Genomic DNA, 17,214 nt, shown 5'->3' on the forward strand with positions numbered 1-17,214 from the left:
TTAACCCCGGACCGTCCATCGCTGCCCTGAATGGTACCATGCTGCTCCTCGCCAACCTCCCCGAACGCACAACCACCACATCCCACCTTGGCAAACTCCAACCCCTTCCGTGAAGTCAAAACACCAGTTGCCCATGAAGGCAGTCACATAGCAACTGCCCCACCATCATGAGCTTCCAAGCCAGAGATGGCCTCGGGTGGGGAAGGTAAGTGCGAGAGCTCGGTTCCAGGGACGGCCAGCCTACGGAGGTGCAGGGCATCAGATACACCAGACACCCCCACTCCATGGACCAGCGTGAGCCCCATCTGTCCCACGTGGTCCCTTCTTTTCAAAAGCCTCAGTTTAGATGCAAGCTATCTGGGATCAACACTCCATACGCCCCAGCTTCCGGGAAAAACCATCAATGTTTTCCCAAGAAAAATTATATTAAGAAAAATAACTCCTTTATCAACTCCCTTTAATGAAAATACTCCTTTGAGTAGCTTTATCAACTTTCAACAAACAGTCATGACGAAGACAAAAAGCCTGATTTTTTTAAAAAATCAGTATTTTATAAAACTATTTCAGCGATATTCAAGTGCTGAAACAATATTGTTCAAGATTTTGTAAAATCCTTAAACTATATGCCAAGAAGCTTTAAAATCGATTCTTTAATGAACTACGAGTCACATTACCATCAGTAGTTCCTAATTAAATATACAGTGGAGGTAAAGTGAGTATTGGAAGACCATTTTCTAGAACAGCCGGCACCATACTTTAATTTCTTAGAGCCTATTCAGTAGACTCTGAAACCTATGCTCACAGTATAAGCCATGAACTCAAACTGTATGAACTGTAAGATTTAACATATTTAACTAATTCAATTATACACTCACATACAAGGCTTTAAATGGAATGGTTTGTGTCTGCCTACTTTCTTCCTAGCCAACCCACGGTATACTCCCACTTAGCCCTCCCCCACCCCCAAAAGAGTACAAATGAAACTGTATAACAGGCAGCCGCTGGAAATCTCTTTGATTAATAATAAAAATCAGTTTCAAAAGTCAATGTGAGTCTTCAGATATAGAGAACAAACTTATGGTTACCAAAAGGGAGGGGTGAGGGGAGGGATAAATTAGCAGTGTTTTATACACTACTATATATAAAACAGATCCAACAAGGACCTACTGTACAGCACAGGGAACTATATTGAATATCTTGTAATAACCTATAATGGAAAAGAGTCTGAAAAAGGATTTATATATATATGTGTGTATAACCGAATCACTTTGCTGTACACCAGAAACTAACACAACATTGTACATAAACTACACTCCAATAAAAAATAAATTTAAAAAATTTTAAAGTCAATGTGAGTCTTAATTACAGAACAGGTTGTGAGGCCTCGCTACCAAGGCTTTTAAAAAGCTTCACCTTCCATGGGAACTAGAGAATTCGGACAAAAAACAAAGACCCCTATTTCATTCTCCCAGCTTTAAGCATGCATAAATGGATACCGAAATTAATAAGAACTAAGCAAAAGTACTACTTGAAAATATCTTAAGGTCACACATGAGAAAGTCTAAGGAAATGGAACTATAATGTCAGGGCCGGATTGCAGATGCTTTAAGTATATTTCACAGAGTTGTGTATCCATCACCCCAATGAAACCCCGTGTACGTTACAGTCATTCCTCTTTTCCCAACCTACTCCTCAGCCCTAGAAGCCACTAATCTTATGGCTCTGTAGATTTGCCTCCTCTGGGTATTTCATATAAATACAATCATACAGGAGGCCTATTACTGGCTTCTCCTAGCATAATGTGTTCAAAGTTCATTCATGTTGTAGAAGTGCATTCTTTTTTGTGGCCAAATGATATTTCACTGTATGGATGTACCACGGTTTATTCACTCACTTGTCAGTCGACAGACATTTGGACGGTTTCCACTTTTACCTACCATCATAATGCTGCTAGGGACTTCTATACCAGTTTCTGTGTGGACATACGTCTTCATTTCTCTTGGGTATATACACCTCGAATTTCTGGATCATATGTAACTTCACATTTAACCTTTTAAGAAACAAACTGTTTTCCAAAGCAGCTACACCATTTTTCATTCCCATCAGCAATGCAGGACGGTTCCCATTTCTGCACATCTTCGCCAGCACCTGCTACTGTCTTTCTGATTAGAGCTATCCTAGTGGGTGAAGCGGGAACTAGTGCTTGAGGCTCTGTATCTTAAACCAAGCCCACTCAGCCTTGAATTCGGTCTCAGCTATTCTTCCAAGCTACACGCTTAAGTATTAAATAGGCCCCAACGGTCATTCTTAAAACCCAAAACAGAGCCATCCAGGATCATCTAACACTCTTTCAATAAATGAAAGCGTCACTTCTGCATAGTATATGCACCATTATTTTATCCCAAATCCTATCAAGCTACAATAATGTCCAACAGCCAGGCCTTTCTGAAGAAAGATGTCAGGCTAAGCTCAAGTCCCACGGCTGCAGAGGAACACTTAACACATAACAAAGCTTAACACATAACAAAGAAGCCCTGGCCTGGGATTCAGGTTTGTCAATAATCCGTATGTAACCTGACCAATCACTTACCTTCTCCACACCTGAGCATGGTGTTCTGAGCCACGCACAGAACTACATCCTCTGAAGTCACTCCCAGAGATAAAGCTGTCTAAGCCTGAAAGTTTAATGAAATTTGCAAACATGCTAACTCACATGCCTAAAAGATCTAGCTATGCACAGCAGAAAGACTTTGGGTTTAGTAGTCAGGCAGGCTAGGTTCTATTTCCAGCTATGCCATTTAGTAGCTAAATGGCCATATTTAACATCCTTCTCTGTCAGTCTCCTCGTGTGAAGGTAAGACTGCCTTCTTCAAGGGGTTCTGAGGTTTTATAAAGCCAGTGCAGCTAAAGTACCCAAGAGAGTGGCCCGCAAAAAGCAGACGTTTACATGTTAGCGTCCATCCATCTTCCCGCTAACTCTGGGCAAAGTTTCCCAGCAAATAAAGCCCTCTTAACAAATGTCCTGGGCATTGAGAGCTGAATGCGAGTTCTTGTGACCTGAGGGATTCCAGTATAAAGCGCTTCTCCACATTACAGTCGGTAACTTGTTAAGGAGAGCTATCGGTTGGCTTAAAACAGGGCTGGGGAATTCTTGGAAGGGCACTCAGGGATGAAGAGACGAGAAACCTCATTTTTGCCAGGGACGGAAGCCTAAAAACGTCCTCCGGGCTCACAGCCAGCCTGAGCACAGAACCAACGCAAAGGAGAGAAAGGTACGAGCTATATTCCCATGACCCGATTGGAAACGCGGGTGTAGACTGCCAGGCTTGAGGGGGAGGGGAGCGGAGGGGGCTGGCGACAGCAGAGAGGGGCGGGGGGCTGGCCAGGTGCGTGGAAAAGCCCAGGAGAGGAAGCCGAGCCACATCCCAGCTGTGAATTAACCGCTTCCTGCGACTCTCGGCTGGCTGCCGCCTCCTACCTGATCCGGTTGTCACGGAATCTGTTGAGATGCGGTTGGTTGAGGTAAATGGTGCGGGCTGGTGCGTCCAGCTGGTCCCCAACAGACGTGGCCCGGGACATCTCATCATCTGCCTTCTTGTAGCCCGAAGAAGAACGAACAGGTCCTGCGGAGAAGAGGCGCGGTCAGAAAGCGGAACACAAAGAAGTCACGCCCGGCACAGGCAGCAGCACGGGCGGGCGGGCGGGCGGGGACCAGCTGGAAAGGATGCTCCGGGCGACGCGCCGCAGCTGTACCTCGGCGGCCCCTGGAGACGCGAGCAGCTTGCCGGCCCCGCCCGCCCGCGCTGGTCCGCAGCGCTGAGGAGCCCCTCCCGGGGGTGGGAACCTCGGCCCTCCCGCCCCTCGCCCCGCCCTCCCTCCCCTCCCCACTCCCCGGCCAGCCGGGCCTGGGCGCGGGGAGCGCAGTCCCCGCAGGGGTGGCGAGGGCGCACCCCTGCAGGTAGGGCCACGTGGGCCGAGCGGATGCGGGGAGCAGAGGCCAGAGCCTCCCCTCCCCGGGGCGAGCTCCCCCTCCAGGCCCAGGGAGTGAATTCCCGAGCTAGGCTTTCCCGGCTTCCTTGCGCTGAGGAACGGAGAGACACATTAAGGGGGTGTGCCCTGCATTCGGCCGCCAGAGAGGACGGTGGAAGACACCTCTGTGCTCCAGAATGAAATTCCAGACCCTCCGTGCAGAGGGCTGGTCCCCTGGTTTCTGGAACGAACCAGCAGCTTTTCTCCCCCGACACGCCTGGCGACCTGAGAGCAGAATCCCGCCCATCCCCGCTCGCGGGCGCGACGTGAGCCTTCATCCAGGGCTTCTGTGGTTAAGACCCAAGCCAGTCTATCTCCGTAAGATGCGATTTCAGTCCTAGAGCCGAGCCTCTCTTGGGCTAAAGCTCCCCATAACCTTCACTTGAGGAGGTGTCGGCAGGGACAACGATGACACACCCAATATGTCTGCCCAGGTGCACACCCCTCCACACACACACCCCTCCAAATACAAGACAGGGTCCCTCACTGCACGGGGCCACCCACCTCGCGATTTGACCTTGGGGTGGGGGCGGGGCCCTGACGTCAAGGCCCACAGAAAAATAAGTGCCCTACAGATGACAGAGTCTTCTCTGCTTTTCCTTAAATTGCATCTGCCCTAATACCTGCCGCACTTTCCACCTATGAAAGAAACAGGTGTCGCATATCACTTAGGAAACGGGCATCTCACTTCAGTAAACAGCCACTTCACAGCTACAAAGCACATTCAGAAACATTTTGAAAGAGACAGCTTTGGCTGTGGAAGTATGTCATCTTTTTTAAAGTGGTTAGAATCCTATTATAATCCTCATCCTAAGAAGAGGACACCCAAATATCAAACTGGGTATTGAGAGCTGCTGTGCTGTCGTGAGATGTGCTCACAGCCGGGTCCCTGGTCGCAGAGCAGGCGCAAGTCTCAGTACACGACCCGAGCCTCAGACCCTGTCCTCCGGCCTCCGCTCTCCGGGGTCCCTCTGCTCCGCCTCTGCTTATCCACAGGGGCAGCAGAGGGCAGCAGGTCCTTGGAGACTGGCTGGCCCGGGAGCCGCCGGAGTAGGCTGGTTTTGAAGCATTTGCTGATTTAAGGCCGACAGGGGCTAGTTTGTAAGCCAGCCTGAATCGAAGTGCTGCTTTCCGCTCTGCTCCCTCATCCCACTTTGCTCTCCTCCACGGCTTTATCATCGTTACCTGGCACTATTTATTTATGGTCTGTCTTCCCAAGTCCAAGAGCAAAAGCTCCAGGGCAGCAGAGACATGTTCTGTTCAATGCAGTGACCTCAGCGCCCAGAAGAGTGCCTGGTACACGGCGGGCACTCATATTCGCTGGCTGAATAAGTCCCTTTTACTTCAGTCTAATAAAAGGTCGATTTGAATCCTCCAGGCAGGGATGCAGTGACCTGCACCGAGGGCTCAGACCCGTGACCCTACTGGGGACAAAACGGTTCACTGCCAGGTGGTCTTTGCTCCGTGGTTCTCAACTCTGCACATCATCACCGAGAAAGCACTCAAAATTTACTAGTTCCTGGGCCCAATCGTGACCAATTCTGACGCTTTTCTTTTCAAAGCTCCTCAAGGGACACAAATGGGCAGTCATAACTGAGAATCCCTTGTAAGAGGCAGCCGAGAACACAAGCAAAAAAGAGCTGGCTCCTGCTCTCAAAAACGTTAACCAGGGCTTCCCTGGTGGCGCAGTGGTTGAGAGTCCGCCTGCCGATGCAGGGGACACGGGTTCGTGCCCCGGTCCGGGAAGATCCCACATGCCGCGGAGCGGCTGGGCCCGTGAGCCATGGCCGCTGAGCCTGCGCGTCCGGAGCCTGTGCTCCGCAACGGGAGAGGCCACAGCAGAGAGGGCCCCGAACACCGAAAAAAAAAAAAAAAAAAAAAAAAAAAAGGAAACAAGTTTGCCCAAACAAGAATTTCAATGTAGGATAATAAATATTAGGGTGAAAAAATTATTGATACAAACAATTAGTGATAACAGAACTAAGTGAGATATGTCCCAAGTACGTGGCATGCACCAGGCCAGCTCATCTTTCTATATGACAGTAGGGCCAAATCCGGAACTTTATTTTAAGTAGAAATACAGCCTCCCTCACCCCACCCCCAAGACTCAGATTTCTTCTGCCTCAGTGGCCTCATCTTGACCCAATCCTCCTTTGGAGAAAAACGTTAATATTTTCAAAATAACACAATTTGTTGAAAATGTCTTGCCTAAGGAAAATACTGTACCATACATAGCAAAGCACTTTGTGACCAAGGTTTCAAATTCAGACTCATGAGACGAATCCTGACTTAACGCACTTTGAAAATACCACCGTACAAAATCAGAGTGTGTGTTTACAACTCCCCCACGTACATAAACCCGGTGTCAGCAGACAGAGGCAAGTCAGGAAGCATCTACTGAGAAAGAAGCCGAGGTAAAAGGAAAGAGGAGACACAGATGAGCACAGTGCAACACAGAGGAGCACAGTGCAACACAGACGGAACAGCTGACGGCCAAGACCTGGGGGCAAGGCTTTTGTCTATTTCCGGGCTCCACCCCGCCATCCTGAGTAACGCCCAGCACACAGGAGGCGGCCTGTAAGTACATGTCAACTGGATACACAAAGGGCTAATGTGGCGTGTGCCTTCTGAAGAGGCCCACCCCGCCCCGCCCCGGAGCCAAGGACTGCTCCCTGGTCTGGTAACCTGACCCCTCTCCTCCCCACTCGCTTGGGACAGGGAGCCCGGCAGGCGGGTCTGTGTCTTGCAATCCCCTTCATCCTTCCCACCAGGGACGGTTACTTGGTCCACGTCGGGCGACTAAGGGTCTGCCTTCTGGAAACTTTGACATGGGACCCGGGGAGATGATCTGTTTTTCTGTTAAGCTGTCTTCTGCCAACTTGATTATTAGACCAGCTGAAGAACCTCGATGGGTAGAAGGAAAATTTTTCTGCCCTTTTCACTTGCAAAGGAGTTTTACTATCTCACAGAAGAAATTCTTGGAAAGGAAATATTCTAGTCTTCCTAAGTCAGAAACCTATGAAAGTGAGAAGCCTTTGGGCAGCACCTCTAACCAGCTCTGTGGAAAGAGTCAGACCTCGGACACTGTCTCAGAATAAAGAATTTGGTTGGTCTTAGCCCTGGCTTCCTGGGGGAGTGGCCTCTGGCCCCTTGCAATTTCCCAAGTAATAGGAGTGTCTATGGGCCCTTCTGAGCAACCTGCATTTATGCCAATGAGGTGACTCACAGTGGACCATGGACAGTCTTAGAATGGGGGCTGACCTGCCAGAAAAACCAGGCAACTGCAGAGTTGGGGGTTGAGCCAGTTGACATCAGCCTGACCTCCTGACTGGGGGTGCGGGAGGGAGACACGGGGACTGGAGAGCTATATACAGGAATCCCATAAAAATGCGGGACCCTAAGTGTCCACTGACAGATAATGAATAAAGAAGATGTGGCACATATATACAATGGAATATTACACAGCCATAAAAAGAAACGAAACTGAGTTATTTGTAGTGAGGTGGATGGACCTAGAGACTGTCACACAGAGTGAAGTAAGTCAGAAAGAGAAAAACAAATACCGTATGCTAACACATATATATGGAATCTAAAAAAAAAAAAAGGTTCTGAAGAACCTAGGGGCAGGACAGGAATAAAGACGCAGATGTAGAGAATGGACTTGAGGACACGGGGAGGGGGAAGGGTAAGCTGGGACGAAGTGAGAGAGTGGCATGGACATATATACACTACCAAATGTAAAATAGCTAGCTAGTGGGAAGCAGCCGCATAGCACAGGGAGATCAGCTCGGTGCTTTGTGACCACCTAGAGGGGTGGGATGAGGGGGTGGGAGGGAGGGAGACACAAGAGGGAAGACATATGGGAACATATGTATATGTATAACTGATTCACTTTGTTATAAAGCAGAAACTAACACACCATTGTAAAGCAATTATACTCCAATAAAGATGTTAAAAAAAAAAAAAGAGGCGGCCAGAAAATTGCAGCTTCTAACACATCCTGAGCTAAAGAGAGGGGGAGGGGTCAGGACACACAGGAAGGAAGAGCTTTCATGGGAAGGCGGAGGAAACATTTGGAAGACAAAGGTCGCCCTGTTAGGCAGGAAAGTGTCTCAGGTAGAAAGTTCTCTCTGGTCAAAGTTCAACATGTGGACAAGTAATAACACCCATGTAATGAAACCCCAACAAAACTATGGACACCAAAGCTCAGGTGACATGTCCCGAGGAAGCTTCCCACCGAGAGCCTGCCAAACCTCGCTCTGTCTCTTTGGGCCGGTCCTGATTTGTACCCTTTCTGATAAAACTATAATCGTAAGTATAGCACTCTTTCCTGAGCACTGTAAGTTATTCTAGTTATTACTGAAACTACAGGGTCAGTGGGAGCCCTGAATTTGTAGCCAGTTGCTCAGAAGTACAGGTGGTCCGGGGACCCCAGACCTTGCAGCTGGGGTCTGAATGAGGACAGACTTAGAGAATTGTGTCCTTAACCTGTGAAGTCTAACTAACTCTGGGTGGTTAGTATTAGAATCGCCCTGCAGACATCACTGAATTCTAGGATGACGGAGTCAAAGGGAAACTGTTAACGATCACAAAAGTGTATTAGGTCCAAGGAGAGCTGGGTGAGAAGCCAGATGTGCAGACACTTGAACCCGATTCCCCTTCCACTGGAACCAGCCGCCCTATGAGCTCAGGCCACCTGAGCCTTGGTTTCTTCATCCGCAAAACAAATCAATTACAGAAATCAAGTGTTGGCAAACTTTTTCTGCGAAGGGTCAGGTAATAAATATTTTAGGCTTTGGGCCACATGTGGCCTCAGTCTCTTTTTTTTTTTTTTTTTAAACACAAAAGTCTTAAATGTAAAAACCATTCCAGCCCCCAGCCCCGCAGGCCAGATTTCACTGACCCCTCATTTAAACCAAGTTCTTTTACGGTTAAACTCACTATATCCCAACACCCTCCTCAAGGGGAAATTAGACTAAATTTCCCCTTTTTCAATAAGATAGGACATAAAATTCCTGGAAACATCGGTGTTTGGGCTTTTGCTACGTCAGTTAAAAGTTAGATGGGTAAACAACAAGGTCCTACTGTAGAGCACAGGGAACTGCATCCAATACCCTGTGATAAACCATGATGGAAAAGAATATATATATACGTATAACTGAGTTACTTTGCTGTACAGCAGAAATTAACACACTGTAAATCAACTATATTTCAATAAGGTATTTTTAGAAATTTTTTTTAAAGTTGGTTATGCCATCTTCCTAATTTTTTTATGTACTTGTAAATAAAGGTGGGTTTTTTGGCCTCCAGAAAGATTTCCAGGAAACTAGTGCAATCATCACAGAACTTTGCAACAAGAGGTATGTGCATGTGCATGGGCACACGCACGTGCACGCACTCCCCTTCCCAAAGAGTTTCAAGTTCAACTCTGGCCTCTACCCCGTGTTTACAAAGATGTTCCTAATCCTTCAGGACACAGACGCAGAGCAATCCAGCAGCTGGGAAGGCACCTGGGCTGACTATCTCCCCTAATCAAATCAACACAATGAAAACACTGTCCAGAAGCAAAATGTGAGTCTTCTTGCCTCACAGACACACTTTGGAGGCCTTTGCTAGACCCCCACTCTGGACAAACCACATCTCTCCAGATATAGCGTCGATGACCCATCTCCACCGTCGGTGAATCCGATGGAATCTTCATCCTCCGGTGAATTCAAAGGAAATACGCCGATGGATCAGGAACTCTCATTACTGCAAGTACCGATGGGTTTCTCTTTTTTTTTTTTTTTTTTTAATATGTATATTTTTTTATTTTTGGCTGTGTTGGGTCTTCGTTTCTGTGCGAGGGCTTTCTCCAGTTGCGGTGAGCGGGGGCCACTCTTCATCGCGGTGCGCGGGTCTCTCACTATCGCGGCCGCTCTTGTTGCGGAGCACAGGCTCCAGATGCGCAGGCTCAGTAGCTGTGGCTCAGGGGCCTAGTTGCTCCGCGGCATGTGGGATCTTCCCAGACCAAGGCTCGAAACTGTGTCCCCTGCATTGGCAGGCAGACTCTCAACCACTGCGCCACCGGGGAAGCCCTCTCTTTTTTCAGGGAAAGAGGAGATGGGGAGGGAAATAAGAGGCTTTGGGCAGCCATGATTTAAAATGTTGTGGGGTGCTAATTCACCCAAAGTTACGGGCACCTCCTAGACGGAAAGCATGCTGCCGGGTAGTGGGCAGGGAAAAGGCACACGGCTTAAGGCAGAAGCTTACATTTTAGCTGAGGCAACAGAAACAGAGAGAACAAAATTCTGGGAATTCAGAGGACAAAGGTGACTGCCAGGCTCATAACAGGGCCCAAAACCAGGGCGATTTCATTAAGAAAAAGTTTCGGGTTTCTCTGGTGGCGCAGTGGTTGAGAATCCGCCTGCCGGTGCAGGAGACACGGGTTCGAGCCCTGGTCCGGGAGGATCCCACATGCCACGGAGCGACTGGGCCCGTGGGCCACAGCTACTGAGACTGTGCTCTAGAGCCCACAAGCCATAACTACTGAGCCCACGTGCCACAACTACTGGATCCCGTGCGCCTGGTGCCTGTGCTCTACAACAAGAGAAGCCACCGAAACAACAAAGAGTAGCCGCCCCGCCCCCCGCCGCAACTGGAGAAAGCCGACGCGCAGCAACGAAGACCCAATGCAGCCAAAAACAATAAATAAATTAAAAAAAAAAGAATGGCTATGATTTGGATGTGCAGAGAAAGCACGAAGCCTTCCAGGAATGGTACCACGGGAGCAGAGACACAGGCCAGTGATGCGTTATTCACAACCTGGCCGGCTCCAGCTGGCGGGTGAAAGGTGAGCCACAGTCTTCTGAAGCCTAGTTTCCAGTTAGTACAGTAATACAAACTGGGCTGTTCCTGGAAACCCATTTTATACCTTAGGTATGTTGAAATCCATCATGTAGATTACGTGAAGACAAATGTGCTTTTAAGAAATACGTTTAATAGACAAAACTAAACACAAAGAAGAAAAGCTATGCTTCAGATATTCAATTCAGAGGATTTTTCTATATGGGCTGGATTGGCTAAGGCTTAAAATACAAGCCCAGAGAATTTTCTGGAGCAAGTCCCTCTGTTGCTGGGATGGATATTCTCCATCACTCCTGGGACCTCAAAACTGGGCTCAGGTTAGGGACACAGACTTTAAAATCCCATCGCCGATTCAACATGCACAAATGCGGTCTCTGAACAGTTCATCCTAGGAGAGGGGCAGTGTGAAGTTGGAGTTGGCCTGTTCTCAGCAGTTTGAAGACCCACAAGACTGGGCAAAGGCACACACGTTCGCTGCACGTGGTCTCACAGCCCGCCCACCTCTCCGGCATCCTTGGTTACCCCTCTCTCCCTTGGTCTTGAAGCTCCCCCCATAGCAGCCTTCTCCCCACTCCTCAACTCTGTTCCCCCCAGAGCCCTGGTACCTGCTTTTCCTTCCACCCAGAATTCTCTTCCTCTAGGCTTGTTTTATGCCAACTTCCTCCCATGGCACTGCCTGACAACCATCCCTACCGCATGCCCTGCTGCGTTCTTCCCTGGCGCCGTGTCCTTTCTTTCACTGCACTTAGGAAATTGGTTTGCTCGTCCTCTGTCTTCCAACATTAGCTGTAAGCTCCATGAGCACGGGGCCCACGTTCATCTTAGTCACCTGCACTCCCCACTGAAGGGACACAGAAGGTGCTCCGGAAGTGTATCCAACAAACAAAGTGGACACGGCCACAAAACTTCACATCCTGTCTTACGTGGACGGAGAAAAACGCTGTAGATTGAATTCAAGGAGTTACAAGTTGGACCCTAAGGTACCACCCAAAAGAGAATTGGGGGGAAAAGGGGAAATACCCGGTTTTGTTTAGAAGTTAATCCAACTTGGTAATTTCAAAAATTCCTGTAAGTGGTGTTAAGTCCCTCTTGAGGAAAGATGCTTTGCCTCCCAGAATTTCTTCCTCTTCTTTCCTTCAGGTGGCGCTGGGGAAACGGGGGGCAGGGAAGAGCCGGGGTCCTTGGACACGGATGCCTCCTGCCCCCTCTGATCCACACCCTCAGGGGCTACAGTCCATGATGGGTCTGGCTTGGCTTCATCAGCTGGCTCCCCCTCACCTGGGCTCCCTCTGCGCAAACCACAGAGCCCACCGTCCTCTGCCTCCGGGCTGCCTGCGTCAGCCATCCACCTGCAGCCCTGCAGGACCTGCCGGCTGGAAGAGCCAGCGGCTTTCAAATCAGCTCCAGACCACTTTGAATGTACAGGTGGGCAATGCAAGAAAACAAAACTATTACCCCTCAGTTTTATCCGCATGTATCCCACACACCTCGGCTCTCTGATTGGGCAAACTTTCCCCAGGAGAGAAAAATTAAGATGTCTCTTGTCAGATGATTCTCCTCTCCCAACCCCTCCCCTGTCTACCCGCTAAGGATCAAAAACAGAGGCGAGCTTTTTAATGTCCTGCCCTGACATCATCCTTCTGGATGCCATACAACACTTTAAAGACCCCCTGAGCTCTCTCTTCAGTGTAGAAAACGATGAGTCAAGCCCCCTGCAACGTCTGTTGTAAATATGACAAAAGGGAGAGAAAAACTGATCTGCAAAGTCTCCTCAGAAACAAAAGCCTAGCTTGCCTATTCCTGCCCGTTCTGAAAGGTACCTTGATGTTTCTCCTAATCCTTCCCAGGGCGGAGGAGGGTCTGAGTGCCTTGAAGTCAGATGCCACATACAAGAGAAAGGCACGCGTGTGTGCGTCAGCCACCATCCCGTGTCATGTGCAGACCAGCCTGTTAGGGTCCTATGACCCGTGGTGACAAGCAAACATAACGCTTTTCTTCCATCAACGATCTTAACCTCCAAAAGCAGGCGCAGATTTGAACAAACCAGCACGGAGGCGAAGTCATCCATCTTCACTCCCAGCTCCTCAGGTACACAAGATGCTCTCCCAGTGCGACAGCTCTTCCCGACTCTCACGTTGAAGCGACATTTTGTGTATCACGTTTCTTCTCAGACAGAGACGTGAGAAAGTTTCAAATATGGAAAATCATTAACAAGGTAGCACAATGCCAAGGAGACGCAGATGGAGGAACCTGGATCTCCAGCCCCTCCACCAATTCGGTGTCACCAGGTCAGCCGACCTTTTCAGGTCACAGGATCATCGTTATGATAAAAAGCACCACTATCTTCTGCTGAGCCCTGTCTAAGCATTTCATCTGTATCAACCCTTATCATTGCTGTAACCATCACTGGATGAGCACGCTCACCTGGTAGAAAAAACTGGGGCGAAGAGTAACTCAGCAATGAGTTCAGTATCTACAAGTTGAGTTTCTTTGCAGTTCAACACAAGCAGCCGCTAGGTCTTTCTTCACTTGCATAACACGTCCCCGTCCCTCAGACGTCCTCGGAAGCAGCCACTTTCAGACCCACCCGCAGCAGGAAGCGAGGCCCCTCCTACACACACCTGCAGGCCCCAGACCTCAGCCAGCTCTCCCGTCAGCTCAGGGTCTACATACACACGCATTCTGCCCTGGTGTCAAGCAGACCCCTGACACCAGGAAATTGGTTCCAGCCACAGACACGGGACAGCCGACACAGAAGGGCCCAGCACACTTGCCCTGCTCTCACACGGGTGAGTCACGCTCGCTGGCAGGGATGCAGGTTTCATTTCCATGCTTAGTGCGTGCTGGCATGTTAGCTGGCCTAAGTAACGTTCAAAAGAAAGACTTTTACTTTCTGTTTTGAATTTTACCATCACCTTCTAAGAATAAATCGGTTTCGAAAAACAATGCTATTAAGCAGAAGTTTCAAAGTCAAAAGCTGATGAGCTAAACAATCATGGGGACTTCCCTGTTAGCGCAGTGGTTAAGAATCCACCGGCCAATGCAGGGGACGCGGGTTCGAGCCCTGGTCCGGGAAGATCCCACATGCTGCGGAGCAACAAAGTCTGTGTGCCACAACTACTGAGCCTGAGCTCTAGAGCCCACAAGCCACAACTACTGAGCCCGCGAGCCACAACCACTGAAGCCCGCGTGCCTAGAGCCCATGCTCTGCAACAAGAGAAGCCACCGCAATGAGAAGCCCGCGCACCATGACGAAGGGTAGCCCCCGCTCGCCGCAACGAGAGAAAGCCCGCGTGCAGCAACGAAGACCCAACGCAACCAAATTAATTAAATTTTTTAAAAAGGCAGTATGTGCACTTTAAAAAATAAACTTAATCATGTTTTATAGGAAGATAGAAAAGAAATAAAGCCAACCCCCCAAAAAAGAATTCCTTGAGGGAAATGGAAGATGGAACCACCTGAAAGGTACAGCTCGTCATCAACAGAGCCTCACTCTAGGTAATGTATTTCCTAATTCTGTACTCTCCCGTCCCCATCGCTATGAGTGTACACAGCTGTCAAGCAGCCACTCCCTGAGGTTAAAACTTCAGCCTTACGGTAAATACAAAGCTGAACTCTGTGGCAGGCTCCCACACCTGATGCTGACACTATTAATGCAGTGATCTCATCACAGCTACTACACCACATGTTACAATGAACTCAAGCCTGTCTAATCCAAAGGCATAATCCTACCTCCAAACCTCAGAAGAATCTCTTAATCTTCCTGACCTCAAACACTGATATGCCCTCCTGCGAGGTATTAGACTTAACAAAGACTCTCTAATTTTACAAGCACAACTTTTTTTTTTTTTCCTGGTACGCGGGCCTCTCACTGTTGTGGCCTCTCCCTTGCGGAGCACAGCCTCCGGACGCGCAGGCTCAGCGGCCATGGCTCACGGGCCCAGCCGCTCCGCGGCATGTGGGATCTTCCCGGACCGGGGCACGAACCCGCGTCCCCTGCATCGGCAGGCGGACTCTCAACCACTGCGCCACCAGGGAAGCCCAGCACAACTTTTTAAATTAATTCTGTGAACTTATATGGTGATAATCGTCAAATGAAACGGTTCCAACACCGCAAGAAGACTTATTAAACATCTAAGTATCAGCTACTATAATTCCTCAACGCATGCACAACCCTCTTTTTGTCAAAAGTCATTTCTCCCAAGAATTTCTCTGTATTTACTTACTCAATATTCCAACCAGGAACCCCTCTGCTCAGTGCACTGATAAGCATCAACTCTGAGTCTCAGATTCCAAGGGGCATCCCTGTGTCCACTCTTCCCTCCAACCATACTGCTCCTGTACCTCAGAAGTCTAAACTAAGTCCCATATTTTCCTTGCACACAAAAACAATTTACTGGTATATTGTACCAACTGACCCAACGAACTCTTCTTTCCCTACAGTGGAGTCACGGTTCATGGTGAAAATATTTACCAGGTGTTTAAGGTTGCCCCCAAATCTGTATCATGGTGAGGGACTGCATCATAAAAAACCCCTGTCAATTACCCAAAGAGGTAAAAACTTCCTGGCTAGAGTACTGGTAAGTAAGAGTTATGAATTTCCTGAAGTCCAGAGATTATTCCATGATAGCTCTCCCAAGTGCATTATAACAGGTATTGTTGTAATAAGGAAGAACCTTTGTATACTGTTACAAGTTCATCACTAAAGGGATGTTGCCTATAAGCTTAAATTACACATAACAGCCCATCTCTGGGACCCCTGCCCCCCCCCCCCCCAGCTAAAGAGCATTAAGCTAAAACATCCTTGTTTGGCTCACAGGGAACATCCTGACCAGGCCCACCTGTGAATGATTGCAGGAGGGAGAAATCAACACATCCCCTCCAGAGGCTGATGGGAACAAGGAAATGTTTTGGTTTTACTCCCTCCCCTTTTAGTATCAAAGAAGACTGCTTTTCATTTTTTTTTAACATCTTTATTGGAGTATAATTGCTTTACAATGATGTGTTACTTTCTGCTGTATAACAAAGTGAATCAGCTATACATATACATATATCCCCATATCCCCTCCCTCTTGCATCTCCCTCCCACCCTCCCTATCCCCCCGCTCTAGGGGGTCACAAAGCACCGAGCTGATCTCCCTGTGCTATGCGGCTGCTTCCCACTAGCTATCTATTTTACGTTTGGTAGTGTGTATATGTCCATGCCACTCTCTCACTTCGTCCCAGCTTATCCTTCCCTCTCCCCATGTCCTCAAGTCCATTCTCTACGTCTGCGTCTTTATTCCTGTCCTGCCCCTAGGTTCTTCAGAACCTTTTTTTTTTTTAGATTCCATATATATGCGTTAGCATATGGTATTTGTTTTTCTCTTTCTGACTTACTTCACTCTGTATGACAGACTCTAGGTCCATCCACCTCACTACAAATAACTCAGTTTCGTTCCTTTTTATGGCTGAGTAATATTCCATTGTATATATGTGCCACATCTTCTTCATCCATTCATCTGTCGATGGACACTTAGTTGAAGAAGCCTAAATTCTGACTCAGGCAAGATGGTTTTCTGGGACCCGAGTCCACCATCCTCTCCGTCTGGCAGCTTTGCAAATAAAGTCGCTCTTCCTTGCCCGACACCCTGTCCCTCAATTTGTTTCCCTGTTGGGCAGTGAGCAGAGCAACAGGAGCTTGGACTTTGTTACATTGTAAACTTTCAACACTTTACTCTTACTTCAATCTGGGTGTGCAGGTAGAAACCTTTAATGGTAAGAGCAATGCAGATCAGACAACAACCAGGGTCTAACACTGTGCTGTCCACCTCGGTAGCCACTGGCCACACGTGACGACTGGGCACTTGAAACATGGCTGGTCAGAAGAGAGATACACACAAGTGTAAAACACACACCAAATTTTAAAGACTTGGTATTCAAGAAAAGAATGTAAGATGTCGCCATTTTTATAATGATTGTGTTGAGATTACATGTGGGATATACTGAGTCAAGGGAAGTATACTATTAAAGTACAAATACACTCACATTTCTACTGGACAGTGCCGGGTTAGCAGTTATGATTGATAATTATCTTACTCTCTGTCTGCTTCTTACCTCTCAGTATCTCCCGCAGCCCTTCCCACCCTCCAGTTAAACCTGCAGCTTGTATCGAAAGAAGGAGAAGTAATTTCGATTCCAGCTGAAGGAAAATTTAATAGGGAAGACGATTTGTACCTAAAATCAGCACATCCTAATGCTAAGTACTAACACTTCACCCAGCTCTAACTTAGCCCGCTGGCAAACTGCCTATCCAGCTGCAATTTGGGGATAAAAATGCCCGTAGAGAAATTCAAGCTC

The 17,214-nt window shown here is 48.3% G+C and overlaps 1 protein-coding gene across 2 annotated transcripts in view; it reads right to left on the reverse strand.

Moving 5' to 3' along the window:
• The window catches only part of ATP8A2 (ATPase phospholipid transporting 8A2), a 447,814-nt gene extending 444,195 nt beyond the window's left edge, over positions 1-3,619 (reverse strand). The window contains exon 1 of one of the 2 annotated variants that reach the window (XM_027116669.1): positions 3,479-3,619. In XM_027116669.1, coding sequence (XP_026972470.1) covers positions 3,479-3,579 — 101 coding nt within the window. In that variant the 5' untranslated portion in view covers positions 3,580-3,619. The remainder of the gene's footprint in view (positions 1-3,478) is intronic. The other variant, XM_027116670.1, reaches the window with a different exon arrangement.
• Positions 3,620-17,214: the final 13,595 nt, after the last annotated feature.

The sequence above is a fragment of the Aethalodelphis obliquidens genome, unplaced genomic scaffold, assembly GCF_003676395.1.
Source record: "Aethalodelphis obliquidens isolate GAN/ISIS:26980383/991018 unplaced genomic scaffold, ASM367639v1 scaffold16, whole genome shotgun sequence".
Taxonomy (NCBI): domain Eukaryota; kingdom Metazoa; phylum Chordata; class Mammalia; order Artiodactyla; family Delphinidae; genus Aethalodelphis; species Aethalodelphis obliquidens.